This window comes from Ursus maritimus, unplaced genomic scaffold (genome assembly GCF_017311325.1).
Source record: "Ursus maritimus isolate PB19 unplaced genomic scaffold, ASM1731132v1 scaffold_12, whole genome shotgun sequence".
In the NCBI taxonomy this organism is placed as follows: domain Eukaryota; kingdom Metazoa; phylum Chordata; class Mammalia; order Carnivora; family Ursidae; genus Ursus; species Ursus maritimus.
The window spans coordinates 18,595,602-18,612,251 of NW_024423564.1; the positions used below are offsets into that span (position 1 = coordinate 18,595,602).

General features: G+C 35.9%; 1 protein-coding gene across 2 annotated transcripts in view; it reads right to left on the reverse strand.

Annotated features, from left to right (window-relative positions):
* Positions 1-12,877: 12,877 nt before the first annotated feature.
* The window catches only part of LOC103669314 (pancreatic alpha-amylase), a 50,123-nt gene continuing 46,350 nt past the window's right edge, over positions 12,878-16,650 (reverse strand). For both annotated transcript variants that reach the window (XM_040626972.1, XM_040626973.1), the window contains exons 6-11: positions 16,320-16,453; positions 15,440-15,562; positions 15,248-15,347; positions 14,867-14,985; positions 14,635-14,760; positions 12,878-13,102 (exon numbers count right to left, since the gene is read on the reverse strand). In XM_040626972.1, coding sequence (XP_040482906.1) covers positions 12,913-13,102; positions 14,635-14,760; positions 14,867-14,985; positions 15,248-15,347; positions 15,440-15,562; positions 16,320-16,453 — 792 coding nt within the window. In that variant the 3' untranslated portion in view covers positions 12,878-12,912. The remainder of the gene's footprint in view (positions 13,103-14,634; positions 14,761-14,866; positions 14,986-15,247; positions 15,348-15,439; positions 15,563-16,319; positions 16,454-16,650) is intronic.

Genomic DNA, 16,650 nt, shown 5'->3' on the forward strand with positions numbered 1-16,650 from the left:
TTTTCCTTTTCAACAGTTCCTTGAGATTCGGGGTCTTTTCTGGTTCCATACAAATTTAAGGACTATTTGTTCCAGTTCTTTGAAAACGTTCTCGGTATTTTGATCGGGATAGCATTGAAAGTGTAGATTGCTCTGGGTAGCATGGACATTTTAACTATGTTAATTCTTCCGATCCATGAGCATGGAATATCTTTCCATCTTTTTATGTCTTCCTCAATGTCTTTTAAGAGTGATTTATAGTTTCTAGAATAAAGGTCCTTACGTCTCTGGTTAAGTTAATTCCAAGGTAACGCATGGTTTTGGTGCTATTGTAAATGGGATGGATTCCCTGATTTCTCTTTCTTCGTTCTCGTTATTCGTGTACAGAAATGCAACTGATTTCTGAGCATTGATTTTGTATCCGCCACGTTACTGGTGCTCTATAACTTCTAATAGTTTGGGAGTGGCTTCTTTTGGGTTTTCCATATAGAGTATCATGTAGTCTGCGAGAGAGAGACATTTTGACTCTTCTTTGCTGATTTGAATACCTTTGATCCCTTTTGTTGTCTGATTGCTGTTGCAAGGACTTCTAGTACTATGTTGAATAATAGTGGCGAAAGTGGGCATCCTTGTCGTGTTCCTGATCTTAGGGAAGGCTTCCAGCTTTCCCCATTGAGAATAATATTTGCAGTAGGCTATAGATGGCTTTTATGAGATTGAGAAATGTACCTTCTATTCCTACACTCTGAAGGGTTTTAATCAGGAAAGGATGCTGTATTTTGTCAAATGCTTTTTCGGCATCGATTGAGAGGATCATATGGTTCTTGAGTCTTTTCTTGGTGATATGATGTATCACGCTGATTGATTTGTGAATATTGAACCAATGCTTGCATCCCAGGTATGAATCCCACTTGATCGTGGTGGATAATCCTTTTAATGAACTGTTGGATTCTATTAGCAAGTATCTTGTTGAGGATTTTGGCGTCCATATTCATTAGGGAAATCGGTCTGTAATTCTCCTTTTGAGGGGTCTTTGCCTGGTTTGGGGATCAAGGTAATATTGGCCTCATAGAATGAGTTTGTAGCCTTCCTTCTGTTTCTATTTTTGAAATAGCTTTAGGAGAATAGGTATTATTTCATCTTTTGAATGTTTGGTAGAATTCCCCAGGAAAACCGTCCGGGCCTGAGTTTTGTTATTTGAGAGTTGTTTATCACTGACTCAATTTCTTCATAGATTAATTGGCCTGTTTAAGAAATCAATTTCTTCCTTTTCAATCTTGGTAGTTTATAGGTTTCCAGGAAGGATTCCATCTCTTCCAGATTGCTTAGTTTATTGGCATATAGCTGTTGATAAAAATTTCTAATAATCCTTCCAATTTCAATGGTCGTCGTGACCTCTCCTTTTTCATTCATAATTTTAATAATCTGGGTCCTTTCTCTTTTCTTTTGGATAAGTCTTGCCAGTGGTCTGTCAATTTTATTGATTCTCTCCAAGAACCAGCTTCTAGTCCTGTTGATCTGCTCTACTATACTTCTGGTTTCTGCTTGATTGATTTCAGCATTAATTTTGGTCAACTGCTTCCTTGTGCGTGGATTAGGCCTGTCCCTCTGTTGCTGTTCCAGCTTCTTGAGGTGAGAATATAAAAACTGCATTTTAGATTTTTCTATTCTTTTGAGTGACTTGGATGGCTATGTATTTCCCCTTAGGACTGCCTTTGCAGTATCCCATAGGTTTTGGACTGTTGTATTTTCATTCTCATTGGTCTCCAAATTGTTTAATTTGATTTTTGATTTCCTGGTTTATCGAGTCATTCCTGAGCAGGATGGTTCTTAGTCTCCAAGTGTTTGAGTTTCTTCCAAATTTTTCCTTGTGGTTGAGTTCCAATTTCAGAGCGTTGTGGTCTGAGAATATGCAGGGGATAATTTCAATCTTTTGGTATCGGCTGAGACCGTTTTGTGTCCCAGAACATGGTCTATTCTTGAAAATGTTCCATGGGCATTAGAATAGAATGAGTATTCTTGGTTCTGGGTGTAGTGTTCTATATATCTAAGAGGTCCAACTCGTCGAGTATGGCATTCAAAGCCTTTGATTCTTTGCTTAGTTTTTGCCAGGTGTTCTGTCTATTTCTGAGAGTGGAGTGTTGAGGTCCCCTACTATTAATGTATTTTTATCTATATGTCTCTTTATTCTGGTTAAGAGTTGGCTTGTGTATCTTGGTGCTCCTGTTGGGGGCATATATATTTATAATTGTCATATCCACTTGTTGAATACTTCCTTTAAGAATAATATAGTGCCCTTCTGCATCTCTAACTATAGTCTATAGTTTAAAATCCATTTATCTGATATGAGAATTGCTACCCCAGCTTTCTTTGAGGTCCATTTGCGTGAAAGATGGTACTCCATCCCCCTAACCCCAATCTGAATGCATCTTTGGGTTCGAAATGAGTCTCTTGTAGACCAGCAAATGGATGGGTCATTTTTATCCAATCTGCAACCCTGATTTTTGAAACCAGAATTTAAACCATTAATGTTCAGCTGAGACTGAGAGATATGCTTAATTCTGCCATGTTGCCAGTAATGTCTTTGTTTCTATAGATTGTGACTTTCTGTTTTGTATCACTCTTGGGGCCTTTTTACTTTTATAGAACCCCCCGTAATACCTCCTGTAGGGCTGGTTTCGTGGTTACGAAATTGGCTAGTGACTGTCGGTTCTGAAATGTCTTTATTTCTCCATCAATTCTGAATGACAGCCTTGCTGGATAAAGGATCCTTGGCTGCATGTTTTTCTCTGAAAGAGCTTTAAATATGCTCCCCCAACCCTTTCTCTCATTCCAGGTCTGTGTAGACAGGTCTGACGTAATTCTGATGCCTTTGCCTTGGTACGTGAGAAATTTCTTTGCCCTGGCCGCTTTCAATACTGTATCCTTGGATCTCATATTTGCGAAATGCACTATGACGTGACGTGGCGTAGGTTTGTCATGGTTGAGCTTGGGAGGGGTCCTCTCTGCCTCTTGGACACGAATGTTTGTTTCCCTTGCTAGATTAGGGAAGTTTTCAGCTACAATTTGTTCAAATATCTCTTCTAGACCTCTGTTTTTCTCCACCCCCTCGGGGATGCCGATGATTCTAACATTGGATCGTTTCGTTGAGTCAGTAATCTCCCGTAGCCAACATTTGTGGGCGTGGATTTTTTTAAGACCATCTTCTATTTTTATTTTTTCCTCTATTAACCCATCCTCCAATTCACTAACCCTTTCCTCCGCTTCCGTGACCCTGGCCGTCAGAGCCTCTAGTTTTGCCTGCATTTGGCTCATAGAATTTTTAATTTCTGTCAAATTCGCTCTCATTTCTGCCCTTAGGGATTGTATATTCTCAGTAATATTTTCCTGAATACTTTTTTCAAGTCTACTCATTATCTTGACCATTGTTACTCTGAATTCCATTTCTGATAATTTGGTTACATCCATATCCGTTACTTCTGTGGCAGAGGCCACTGACTCACTGTCTTTTCTTTGCTGGGGGGGGCTTCTCCTTCTTGTCATTCTGATGAGGAGAGGTTGCGGGGTTGTCCAGAGCCCAAATTATTGACTGGGTCCCAGGCCGTGCCCCTTGTTTTATAGGGATCTTAGAGATGTGGGCTTCTTCTTTAAAGATTTTATTTGAATAAATAAAATCTTTTCCCTACTCTCCTACGGTCCCCGTCGTCGCCCTGCTTGACACAGCCCCTGCAGGGGGAGCCCCTCCCCCGCCCGCCGCCAGGGGTGGGCTCAGCGGGCGAGAGGAGACGGCGGCGCAGGTGTCCGTGAGCCGGTGCCAGAGATGCCACGTCTACAATTTCTTAAAGTTGCACTAGAAAGACTATTCAGGAAACAAATGATAGACTGGGAGAATGTACTGGTAATATATACCAAAGAAACAATAACAAGAACATGAGAACAACTCCAGGTAGTCAATAAGAAGAAAAATTTTTTTAAAGAATGGAAAAAGAAGCAACAGACACATTGCAAAAGAGGAAACCCAAATATCCCCCCCACCACCAAAAAAATGTGAGAGGATGCTGAGCCTAGCTAGCAATTTGGGAAATGCAAATTAAAATAACAAATCAATTTTCATCTATTAGAAAAGCAAAAGTTAGAAGCTTCGTCTCATCCATTTTTGGTGAGAGTGTTATAAAAGGTACTCTCATGTACTATACTACTACTAGACCTGATCTAGTAAAAATTGGGAACTGGGCAATTTTACATAATGTTAAAATATAAAAATGTATTCAAAATGCACTTCTACTTATTTTCTTACAGAAATATTCACCCATGTGTACAGAGACAAGTAAACACAAAAGGTCACTACAACATTGATCACAACAACAAAACCTTTGGAAAAAACGTACATGTCATTACAGTGAAAAATGGCTAAATAAATAGAGTACAGCCATACTCTGACAGGTGAAATAGTTTGCTTTTATTTTTTAAAAAGGCAGATTTCATGGTAACAACATGAAAGGCCATTTGAATTAAAAAACACAGAACAGTATGTCTTCATTTATATATGTAAAAAAAACATTTCAAAAATTGCATATTTTATATGTGTACGTATATGTATGGAAATCAACTGCATGTACAGTCACAGAAAAAAACTAGTAACAGGTTATCTCTGAGGAAGTAGGGATGAAACCAAGATGAGGGGTCGTGTTCAACTAAACTGAAGCTTAATTTGGAATGTTTTAACAATTCTGAACAATCAAAATATACATATGTTATATATGTAATATTTTTCACTGGGAAAAACTACTTCCCCAAAGATGTAGCAATTAATTTCATAAGGAATTCAGTAAGAGCCTACTATGCGATCTTAGTACAATTAACATATTCTGTATGGTTTCAATCATTTAAAAGATTTGTCTTATGACCCCTATGTAGACAAGTATTTTAAAAAACGTGTTGTCTATATATCCATTTGGTCGAGTTAATTAAAACTTGTTTAAATCAGCTTGTTCTGCTACTGAGATTGGTACATCTAAAATCTCCAATTATATATAGTATAGAATTGCTTATGCTTACAATTTCTGTCAAATTTGTTGCTTTATCTATTTTAACCCTAAGTTACAGAGGCTAAAAAACTTACAAGTACCAATTTTCTAGTCAATGTGTTAAAATTATAAAGTCTAATATTTTTTTATTAAAACATAGAACCATTTTATCTTTTGCACTGATTCGGCCTTAAATCTATTTCATCTCATTCCAGTAAAGCTATACGAGCTTTCCTTTGGTCAGAATTTGCCTGGTGTACTTTGTACTTGCCTTTACCTTTACCGATTTCTACTCATTTATTTTAATCATGTGTGAAAATGTTTGTCTTTTAATAGAAACTCTAAGTCCATTTACACTGAATGTAACTATTGCTATATTTAAATATAAATCTATCACCTTATTGCCCCGCCAATTTTTTTCATATTTTTTGTCTTCTTTTCAATTATTTTTCTATATTTTATCATCTAACACAGTAGAAATCATACACTGTTTCTACTTTACTAATGGTTAACATGGAAATTATACCATGGGTTAATTTCAGAGTTCAAATTTAATCATTATGTCGATTGTCAAAGAGAATATTCAACTCTATTTTAGTTGATACTCATTGGTTTTATTTTTTAAGTCTGTCTTATATTTTTAATCCTGCAAAACATTATTTTTTAATAGATAATTTTTTTTTTTTTAGAATAGCCAGATATTTACCACTTACTTTTTTCCTCACTCCTCTTGCATCTCAGATCTCCTACCTAGGGTAACTACAGACGTCTAAAATATTCCCTTTATAATTTCTTTTGGTGAATATCTGCTCACAAATCCTCTTTTTCTTTAAGTGAAATATGTATTCTTTTAAATTTGAGTATGGTTGATGTACACTCTGACAAACCCTCTTCGTTACTTGTCTGAAAATGTCTTTATCTTTATTCCTTAAAACTACTTTCTCTGTGTAAAATTCTACAAGTTATTTCTTTCACTACTTTGAGTATGTTCTAGAGACATCTGGCTTCCTTTGTTGCTATAAAGAAGTCAGATGTCACTCTAATTGACATTCCACAGAGGAAATCTTTCTTTTAAAATAAAAAAAAATTTTTTTTACTGCTTTAAAAATATTGTCCCTGTGTGATGTCTAAATGTGGATTTAAAAAAAACTCATCCTGTGTTCTTGGAAATCTGTGTGTATTTGTGTGTGTGTGTGTGTGTGTGTTTCTTATCAGATAGAGAAAAATTCTAAGGGCATACTTGAGATAGCCACTGTCTTCACAATCCATTTATTTACTTGGAACTACAATTGAATATATAACAGTTTTCACTCTATCAACCCTGTCTCTTAATCTCTCTCCTATACTGTCCATCATTATTATTAGCAGCCCCCCAAAATGAGATATTTAAGTAAAAGTCTAACAAGACATATATAAGATCTATATGAAAACAAAACTTTGATGAACAAAATCAAGGAAGAACTAAATAAATGGACAAATGTTCCATGTCCATAAGTAAAAAGACTCAGTATTCTCAAGACAGTAATTCTTCCCAGCTTGATCTATAGGTTCAATACAATCCCAATAAAAATACTAACAAGTTATTTTGTGGATATCTACAGATTCTAATGTTTACATGGAGATTTTTTAAAAAGACAGAACGGCTATCATAATATTAAAGAACAACAGTCAGAGGACTGACACTACCTGACATTAAGGCACTCTAAATCTACAGTACTCAGAAGAGTGATATTAGAAAGAAGAAAAAAGGCTAAATCAATGGAACAGAATAGAGTCTGTAAATATACCCACCAATATAGTCAACTGATCTTTAATGAAGCAGTAAAGGCAGTACAATGGAACAAAGACCAACTTTTCATCAAATTGTGCTGGAGCAACTGGACATCCCCATGCCCCAAAAGGGGGGTGGGTGGGTAGGATTCTAGACATAGACTTTACAAAAATTAACTCAAAATGGACTATAGACTTGCATGTAAAATGCAGAACTAGAAAACTCCCAGAAGGTAACAGGAGAAAATCGAGATAGCCTTGGGTTTGACAATCACTTTTTAGATACAACCACCAAAGGCAAATCCATGAAATAAATAATTGATAAGCTTTACTTTATTAAAATTTAAAACTTCTGTGAAAAATACTGTCAAGAGAATCAGAAGGAAAACCACAGAGTGGGAGAAAATACATGTATAAGACATATCTAATAAGGATAAGACATATCTGATAAGGATTATTACACAAAATACACAAAGAACTTTAAAAACTCAACAATAAGAAAATCAACAATGCATTTAAAGAATGGCAAAAGATCTAAACTAACACCAAGGAAGATGTGCTCGCTTAGGCAGCACATATACTAACACCAAGGAAGATATACAGGTGGCAGGTAAGCATATGAAAAGATGCTCAACAGCATATGTCCTTAGGGAATTGCAAATTAAAACAAGATACCACTACATACTCATTAGAATGACAAAAACCCAGAACACTGACAACAACAAATGCTGAGGATGTGAAGCAACAGGAATTCTCATTCATTGCTGGAGCAAATGCAAAATGGTACAATTTGGGAGGCAATTTGGTAGTTTCTTATACAACTAAACATACTCTTACCATACAATCCAGCAATCATGCTCCTTGGTGTTTATCCAAATAAATGGGTAACTTATGCCCACGGGAAAAAAAAAAAAGTACTCACAGGTGTTCACAGCAGCTTTATTTATAACTACCAAATTTCAGAGCAACATGTCTTTCAGTAGGTGAATGGATAAACTGTGTTACAACCAGACAATGAAAAATTAATCTGCTGAAAATCATCAAGCCGTGAAAAGACATGGAGGAGTCATACTTGTATGCATATTACTAAGTGAAAAAACCCAATATGAAAAAGCTACATACTGTAATAGAATATAACATTCTGAAAAAGGCAACAGTTTGGAAACAGTAAAAAGATGAGTAGTTGCCAGAAGTCAGGAGTAAGGAGGGGTAAACAGGTGGAGCTCAGAGAACTTTGAGAGCAATGGATCTAGTCTGTATGATAATGGTGGATACATATTATGCTTTTATAAAAACAAAATTTATAATGCCAAGAGGAAATCTTAATGTAAACTTTGGGTGATAATCATGTGTCAGTGTAGGTACATTAATTATAATTAACATCCCACTCTAATGCAGGAAGTTGAGAGTAGTGGAAGTTGTATAGGTGTGAGGGCGGGAATTATGTGGGAACTGTAATTTCTCTCAATTTTGCTGTGAACCTAAAGCTTTTTTAAGAAAAATAGACTATTAAAATGTTTTTAATAAATAAATGCTTTTTAAAAAGATATCAGGCCCTATTCCCTAGAACCTATATATGTTTCCTTATTTGGAAAAAGCCTTTGCAGATGTAATTAAGGTTAGGATCTTGTGGGTCATGAATACCATCATATGTCTCCTACAAGAAAGAGGAAGAAAGAGAGCAATACACGTAGAAGTAGAAAAGGCATGGAGCACATGACTGTGGAAGCATAGAGTGGAGTGATGCAGCCACAAGTCAAGGAATGCTGGCAGCCACCAAAGCTGAAAGAAAGGTTTGCTTTTTCCATAAAGCCCCTAGAGGTTGCAGAGCCCTGCCAACACCTTGATCAGTGAAAAAGACTTTGGATTTCTGCCCTCCAGAACTACAAGACAATAAATTTCTCTTGTTCTAAGCCACGAAGATTATGTATTTTGTTACAATAGCCATAGGAAACGAATACCAATATGGACTCTTTTGTGTATCAGTAGTTGTTTTAGTCGTATTTACTACTGTGGGTTTGGTATGGTGAGGTCAGACTCCGATCAAGAAAGAGAAACCAGAAAGTTTTGCAGTTTGTTATGCTCACAGTTCCCTGAGGAGAAATAGGACACCACACAGGCCCACTCAAGGGAAGCACCAGGGTTATTCACCAAGCAGAGGAAGAGAAGGAAACGACGTGCAAGTTCCTTTTTTATGGCTTCTATAGGAAGGAATGGATGAAGCAGGTAGGCAGGTTTAGGATGTCTAAATAATTTCAGTGGGCTCTGGGTTATAGAGATATTCCTCATCTGATACCTGGTCCTTGGGTGATTAGAGAAGGTATATAGTGACCCAGAGGAAAGTCTGATAAGGGAAGTGGTTTGGGGTGTGGACTTAATCAGATGCCCAGGAAAGTCTGATTGACCTGTCGGCAGGGCCGCAAAACTGGATCAGAAAGCATTTGTAACAAAATATATTACAGCAGTCTGCTGCTGAGTTGTACTCTATAATATGCATGTACCATCATTTGTTTATCTAATGTGTTGAGGGACATATAGGCTGATTATATTTTTGGCAATTATGAATAAAGCTGCTGTGAAGGATAACTAAGACTTCTTATAGACATGTATTTTCATATCACAGGGGTTAAACCTAGATGTAAAATTGTTGGTTTTTATTATAACTATATGTACAATTTATAGATTGTCAAACTATTTCCAAAGTGATTGTACCACTTCATACTCTAGCAATCTACAAGTAATCCAGTAAGGTTCTTTTCTGAATGCATAAATCTGAGTTTTAATAAATCCATAGCTTTACTCAACGCAACCACAATATCCAATATTCCATCACACCCCGAAATACCGTCATCCCTTTGTAGTCAATTCAGCCACCCACACCTACCCCCTGGCAACCACTCAACAGGTCTCTGATGAGCTTTGTCTTTATATAATTTCATGAAAATGGAGTCACACAGTGTGTGACGTTGTGAGTCTGTCTCCTTTTACTAATGATGCCTTTGAGATATATCCATATTGTCACATGTATAGTCATTAATATTTCATGTAGAGGTATGATAGTTGAAGAACATTTGGGTTATTTTCACTTTGGAGAATGATGAATAAAGCCACTATAAATCTGCACATACATGTTACTTTTTTATTAAAACTTTTATTTTGTGGTAAATCACATACAACAAAGTTTACCATTGTAATGTTGTTAAATGTACAGTGCAGTGGTATTAAATATATTCATAATGTTGTGTAACCATCACCACCATCAATCTCTACAGCTCTTTTCATCTTGTAAAATTGAAATTTTTTATCCATTAAACAGAAGCTCTCCATTCCTCCCTCTCCCCAGCCATTGGCAGTTACTGTGCTACTTTCTGTCTCTATGATTTTGACTACTCCATATAAGCGGCATCATACAGTATTTGTCTTTTTGTGACTGGCTTTATCATAATATCATCAAGGCTTATCTTCAGTGTAGGCTATGGCAAAATCTCCTTTTTAAAGCTGAATATTATTCCCTCGTATGGATATTATCACATGTGACTCATCCACTGTTGAAGTACACTTGTGTTGTTTCCACCTTGTTGGCTATTGTGGATAATGCTGTTATGAACATGGGTACATAAATAATTACTTTGCGAACTTGCTGTCAATTCTTCAGGGTATATACCCAGAAGTGGAATTGTTAGATCATATGGTAATCCTATTTTAGTTTCATTAAAAACTGCCATACTGTTTCCCACAGCAGCTATACTATTTCAACGTTCCACCAGCAATGCAAAGGGTTCAATTCTGGCACATCCTCAAGAATGCTTGCTTCTTGTTTGTTTTGATAGTAGACATCCTGAGAGTGAGGTGATATCTTTGTGCATATTGATAATTTGTACATCTTTAGAGAAAAGTCTATTCAAATTCTTTGCCCATTTTTGAATTGGGTTGATTTTCTATTGTTGAATTTCAGGTGTTCTCTATATATTCTGGATATTAATCTTTTACCAGATGTTATGATTTGAATTATTTTCTCTCATTCTGTACACATCTTCTGATGAAAAAACTTTTTAAGTTTTTGTGAAGTCCAATTTCTCTATTTTTTTCTTGTTATCTATGCCTTTAATATCAAATCTAATGAATCACTGTCAAATCACTGTCAAATCCAATGTCAGGACGTTCTGTTTTAAGAGGTGTTTTAGTTCTTAAATTTAGATTTTTTTAATCCAATTTGGATTAATTTTGTATACCATCTTAGGTAATGGTTCAAATGAAATCTTGTGTGTGTGGATTTCCAATTTTCCTGCCACCATTTATTGGAAAGACTATCCTTTCCCACTGAGTGGTCTTGGCATCATCCTTGTCAAAGAATTATTTGATGAGGGGTGCGTGGGTGGCAGAGTCAGTTAAGCCTATGACTCCTGGTTTTGACTCAGGTTGTGGGATCGAGCCCTGTATCAGGCTCCATGTTAAGCGAGGAGTCTACTTGGGATTCTCTCTCTCTCCCTTGGCCTCCTGCTCGTACTTGCTCGCTCCCTCTCTCGAATAAATAAAATTAATAAATCTTAAAAAGAAAAGAAAAAGAATCATTTGACCATATATGAGAGGATACATTCCTGGATATTATTCTATTCCATGGATTTATATGCCTATCTTTATGCCAGTATCACAATGTTTTGATTACTGTAGGCTTTTTTTTTTTTTTAAGATTTTATTTATTTATGTGACAGAGAGACAGCCAGAGAGAGAGGGAACACAAGCAGGGGGAGTGGGAGAGGAAGAAGCAGGCTCCCAGCGGAGGAGCCCGATGTGGGACTCGATCCCGGAACGCCGGGATCACGCCCTGAGCCGAAGGCAGACGCTTAACGACTGCGCTACCCAGGCGCCCCTGATTACTGTAGGCTTTTAATAGGTTTTGAAACCAGAGGTGAGTCCCCTAGTTTTGTTCTTCTTTCTCAAGATTGTTTTGGCTATTCAGGGTCCCTTGAGATACGAAGTTTAGGATAGAATTTTTTTTTTTTTTTTAGGTCTGTGAGATGTTGATAGAGATTGCATTGAAGCTGTAGATTACTTTGGGTGTACTGACATTTTGATACTACTAAGTATTCTCTCCCAAGAAAACAGTAATGCTTCAATTTATTTATGTCTTTAACATCTTTCAGTAAGGTTTAATAGTTTTCACCATACACATTTTCCACCTTGTGGTAGATTCCTAAGTATTGTATCCTTTTTCGTGCTATTATAAATGGAATTTTTTCACAATCTCCTTTTCAGATTGTTCATTAGTGTACAGAAATGCAACTGATTTTTGCATGGTGCCTTTGTATCCTATTACTTTGCTGAATTCATTTATTCTGACAAGTTTTTTTTAGTGGAATCTTAACTGCATAGACAGTGACACACAGAGAGTGATAGAGACATGGATGAATAGATGGATCAACTGATCAATTATTCTTTAAAAACCTTCAGAGATTTATCACTCTACCAGGATTTGCTACTTCCTTTACTTTATCTCAAGAAAGTCTTGTTCTTTTATTATGTTACATCCCCACTTACCTTCATTAATTTTTAATGGAACAAAAAATCCATACGTCTACATCAACTTAAAGACATTACAAAGAGAAAAACAGAGAGAGAAAGTAGAAGATTCCTATGAGTTCCATATAATTAAGACTCATACCTTGCATAATTTAAGTTTATTTTATTTTTTGACTTATTAACTGTAGAAGGGCTTTCAAACAGTTGAAGTCACTCAAATGCTATAACTTTGTATGGGAATCGTTAAATCAGCTCTCCCGAACTCTTAGAAACACTTGATGGAAGAAATACACAAATACATGCTGGGAAATTTGGTGTTGATGGCAACAAACATATTTGTTAAGATGCCTCTCTGAATTCTTAGAAATTCCATTGACACGTGACAAGACATCATGAGCCTTTAAAAATATAACATGACGATAATCGTAATGAACTTATACTTACATAATTACATGTGATTTTTATGCTTTTCTGAGTTTTTCAAGTTGATTGCTTCTAGCTTTTACCAAAAATTCATGAATTATAGGAAAACACACACACACACACACACACACACACACGGAAAGAAATACACTTGGCTATTTCTCTGAGTATGCGTATTTATTTATTTCAAATTTTACAACTTAGATTCAGCATGAATTGCAATGAACGGATCTTCAGCAGAGTTACTAATGGAAAAATGAGCATTTCCATCCCCAGAAACATAGATTTTGATTCCCGTACAATTGCTGTCAATTTTGTCTCCAGAAATGACATCACAATATGTGCCGGCAGGAAGACCAGTTTGCAAAGTTGAAGATAACGCCCTGTAAAATAAAATTTAAGATTTAACTTGAATTCATCACAATTAAAAGCAAGAATTCAGACTATCTCTAAAAGCTTCACTTTGTGTTGTAGAGCCCTAAGCAGTCAAGGTCTCAGTGAGAAGCAAATGCAGAGACCTCTCCAGTAGATGTGAACAGTTTTCCAAGACTGAAAGTAATCTTACAGTAGACTTAGCGATTCCCTATTCAGCCATGAATATTATCACGAAATTATGGCTGAGGGACTATTAGTGAAGATTTGGGTGAATTGTCACCCTTAGATAAAAGTACTTCCTGTGGTAAACAAATATTTTAAATATGTCCTCATCTAAACTTAAGAAAACACGAATTACTTTCAATCATTTAAATTTGATTATTACTGCGAAAATCTTTTTCACAAGAGGAGAAAGTGAATTTGGGCTGGAGATAAAAATAATCCAGTATTTTTATGAACAAGTGTATGGTTTGAAATATAAAGCTGTCTCATAAATTTATTTTCCTTCTCCCATCCAAAAGACAGAAATTAAAGGACTAGCCATAGCTTCTTTTGGCAAGAAAGAGATATATTTGTTTTCCCTTTTTGTCAGCAAAATATAATGTAGGCTAAAATGAGCTAAGCATGGGTGAAAGTAGGCCTTGGAACTGAGACATTTCAACTGCTTGTGAAGACATCTTGTAAGCCATAGTTCTCTATACTAGGGAATCAATACACTCGAGGCAGACGATGGAAGTATAAGCAAAGGAAAGTAAGAAGAAGTCTCAGAACTAAAACTTGAAAATCTCCCGAGGTGAATCACTGACCAACCGTAAGATACATGTTCTTTATACATATGCTTTGAAAATATATCTACTGGGGCGCCTGGGCGGCATAGCGGTTAAGCGTCTGCCTTCGGCTCAGGGCGTGATCCCGGCGTTCTGGGATTGAGCCCCACATCAGGCTCTTCCGCTATGAGCCTGCTTCTTCCTCTCCCACTCCCCCTGCTTGTGTTCCCTCTCTCGCTGGCTGTCTCTATCTCTGTCGAATAAATAAATAAAATCTTTAAAATATATATATATATATATCTACTATTTGCCAGAGAGACGGGGGAGTGAAAAAAGAAGACCAAAAAACCAGATAGATGAATACTCGCAAAAAAAGAGTTAAAAAGACATACTTCAGTATTGAGGCAATATTTTTCCATTATTTAAAAAGGGAAGGGGAGCTGTAAGCCTTGTTCTTCTAGTGATTTCACAACCTTTATATTAACTACTCTGTGTATTTGGGGTGGGGTGTATATGTGAGCCTATATGGGTGCCTCATATCTGCCCATGATAGGCAAGGATGCACATGAAATAACTCTACTTAGAACAGAAAGCCCTTATAAAGAAATCAGAAGAATAGAAGTCATCATCATTTTTCTTCTGATTTCTGTTTTTTTTTCATCCACTGAGCATATAACTATTCAGATATGAAAACAGTAAATGTGCAAGAAGAGAAAGTAGTAAACCAAGAACATATTGGGATAAAATGTGATTTCTAATTGATATCTACTTACCAGTCATCATTGTTAAAGACAATGAATCCTCTGTTTCCTCTTCCAAAAGCTACTTGGTTGCTACCGTTATCCCACCAGTTTGTAAAAGGTTGGCCATCAACTACATTACGGAACGCAACCATGTTCCTAAAAATAAAACACCACATAAAATGCTGGTGAATACGTTAGCAGTTTGAAATAAAATGTTAAGAATGTTTATTACTAGAGGACATCTCTAGATAAGAATGCCCACCTTATTTGACGCCATCGATGTTCACAGACCCAATCGTTACCACAAGTAGTGTCGGGATTAATAGTAACTTCTTTAATTACCCCATTATTATTTGGTGGCCCAATCCAATCATTAACATCCTTAGGTAAAGAGAAAAAAATTTAAAAAGCTCAGACTTTTTAACATCTCAAGTATTTATCTCTTTCCTCTCCAGTCCACCAAACCCAGTCTGTCTTGTGTCTCTGAGTTCTCTGCAGTTGGAATCTAACTCCCTCAGTATTTTTATAGCCTTTTACCAAGTTCTGCCCATTTTCTCCCCAAGTTTTCATTCTCTAGTGCCATATTTTAAAACTGCCTTCCCTTTCTTGAGAAAAAGATATTTTGGATAACACAAAAACTTACTACTCCATTTTGAAAATATCTTGACCATCGGAAGCTTGACATTACTCGTGTAAATCCATATGGATGAGCGAGCATAAATCCAACTCCCATTTTGTACAGTCTAAAGGTTACAAAATGATATCATCATAGAAGAAAACAATATTTTTAGTGTCGTTAAAAGGTAGGTAGAAAAGGGGGGGCTTTATTTCCTACCTGGCGTCCCAGAATGTAAGAATAGATGCTCCCCCAGCTCCGTGTCCTCGCTGATTGTCATGGTTATCCACAAACACAAGTGCTCGATCAGAAGGCATGAAACCCCATCCTTCTCCCCAGTTCCTATTAAAACACGTATGCACACACAACATGTATTCTTTTCTAATAGCTTTAGGGTAACCTAAGTGTGTCTTTCTTTTGGTATAGCAGGCCCATATGGAATTCTCTAATTCAATGATTGTTCTATAGGAGTTTTTAAAAAATATCTACAAACTATATATAGATATATTATACACTCCATGTACGTATATATGTATGAATTACTTGTAATACATTCATGGTACAGTTATAAGATTTTTGTTATAAAAAAGTCATTTTAGAGATTTTAGTACATTACAATTTGGATGAAACTTCTGAATGATCAACATACATATGATATTACACAAAATGGAAAACTGGGTTAAAAGTAGGTTTCACTCTTATATTGATATAATATAAATATTCTACTACTTGAAAATAATTAATTGATAATAATATTTGTAAATTCCCATAGCATAGCCATGTTGTAAGTACTTCATAAATGATACAATCATTTTAATACTAATGTAGCCTTCACATATTTTATTGCATATATTAGTTAAATTTAATATAGTTATAGAATACAAAAAGTCTCTAGGGTGTGTTTTGGGTTTCTTGTTATCCTCATGACTGACATTTTAAATAATAAAGATGATAAATTGGAATTTGGGGAAGTACAATCCTTATTACTAGCAATTGAATCCTTAAAAGTTCTAAATAAGTTTCTAAGATAACTCGGATTGGGATAATAAGACTAACACATCTGTGAAATTATTTAAAAGACAAATCATATTTCACTCACTTTAAGTAAGCCATCTTCTCTCCATTCCATCTGCGCAGGACTGTGCCTAGTTTTGCACCATAGTTGAATTCTGTCACACGGCCATTTCCAAAGTACTCCTCGCTTTTAATTGGCTCACCACCCAGATCAATTACCTAGTGGAAATATAGGGAAAATATCATTTTAAATAAGAACTTTAAAGATTTTTCACCAAGTTAACATTATATAAAAAATGGCTTGAAACTATTTATATTTTATGAAATACCCCAAAAAAGATTCTTTTTCTGTGCTAAATTATATGCTACAATATTAAAACTAACATGATAACAAGGTGACCTGTTGTCCTCTGAGA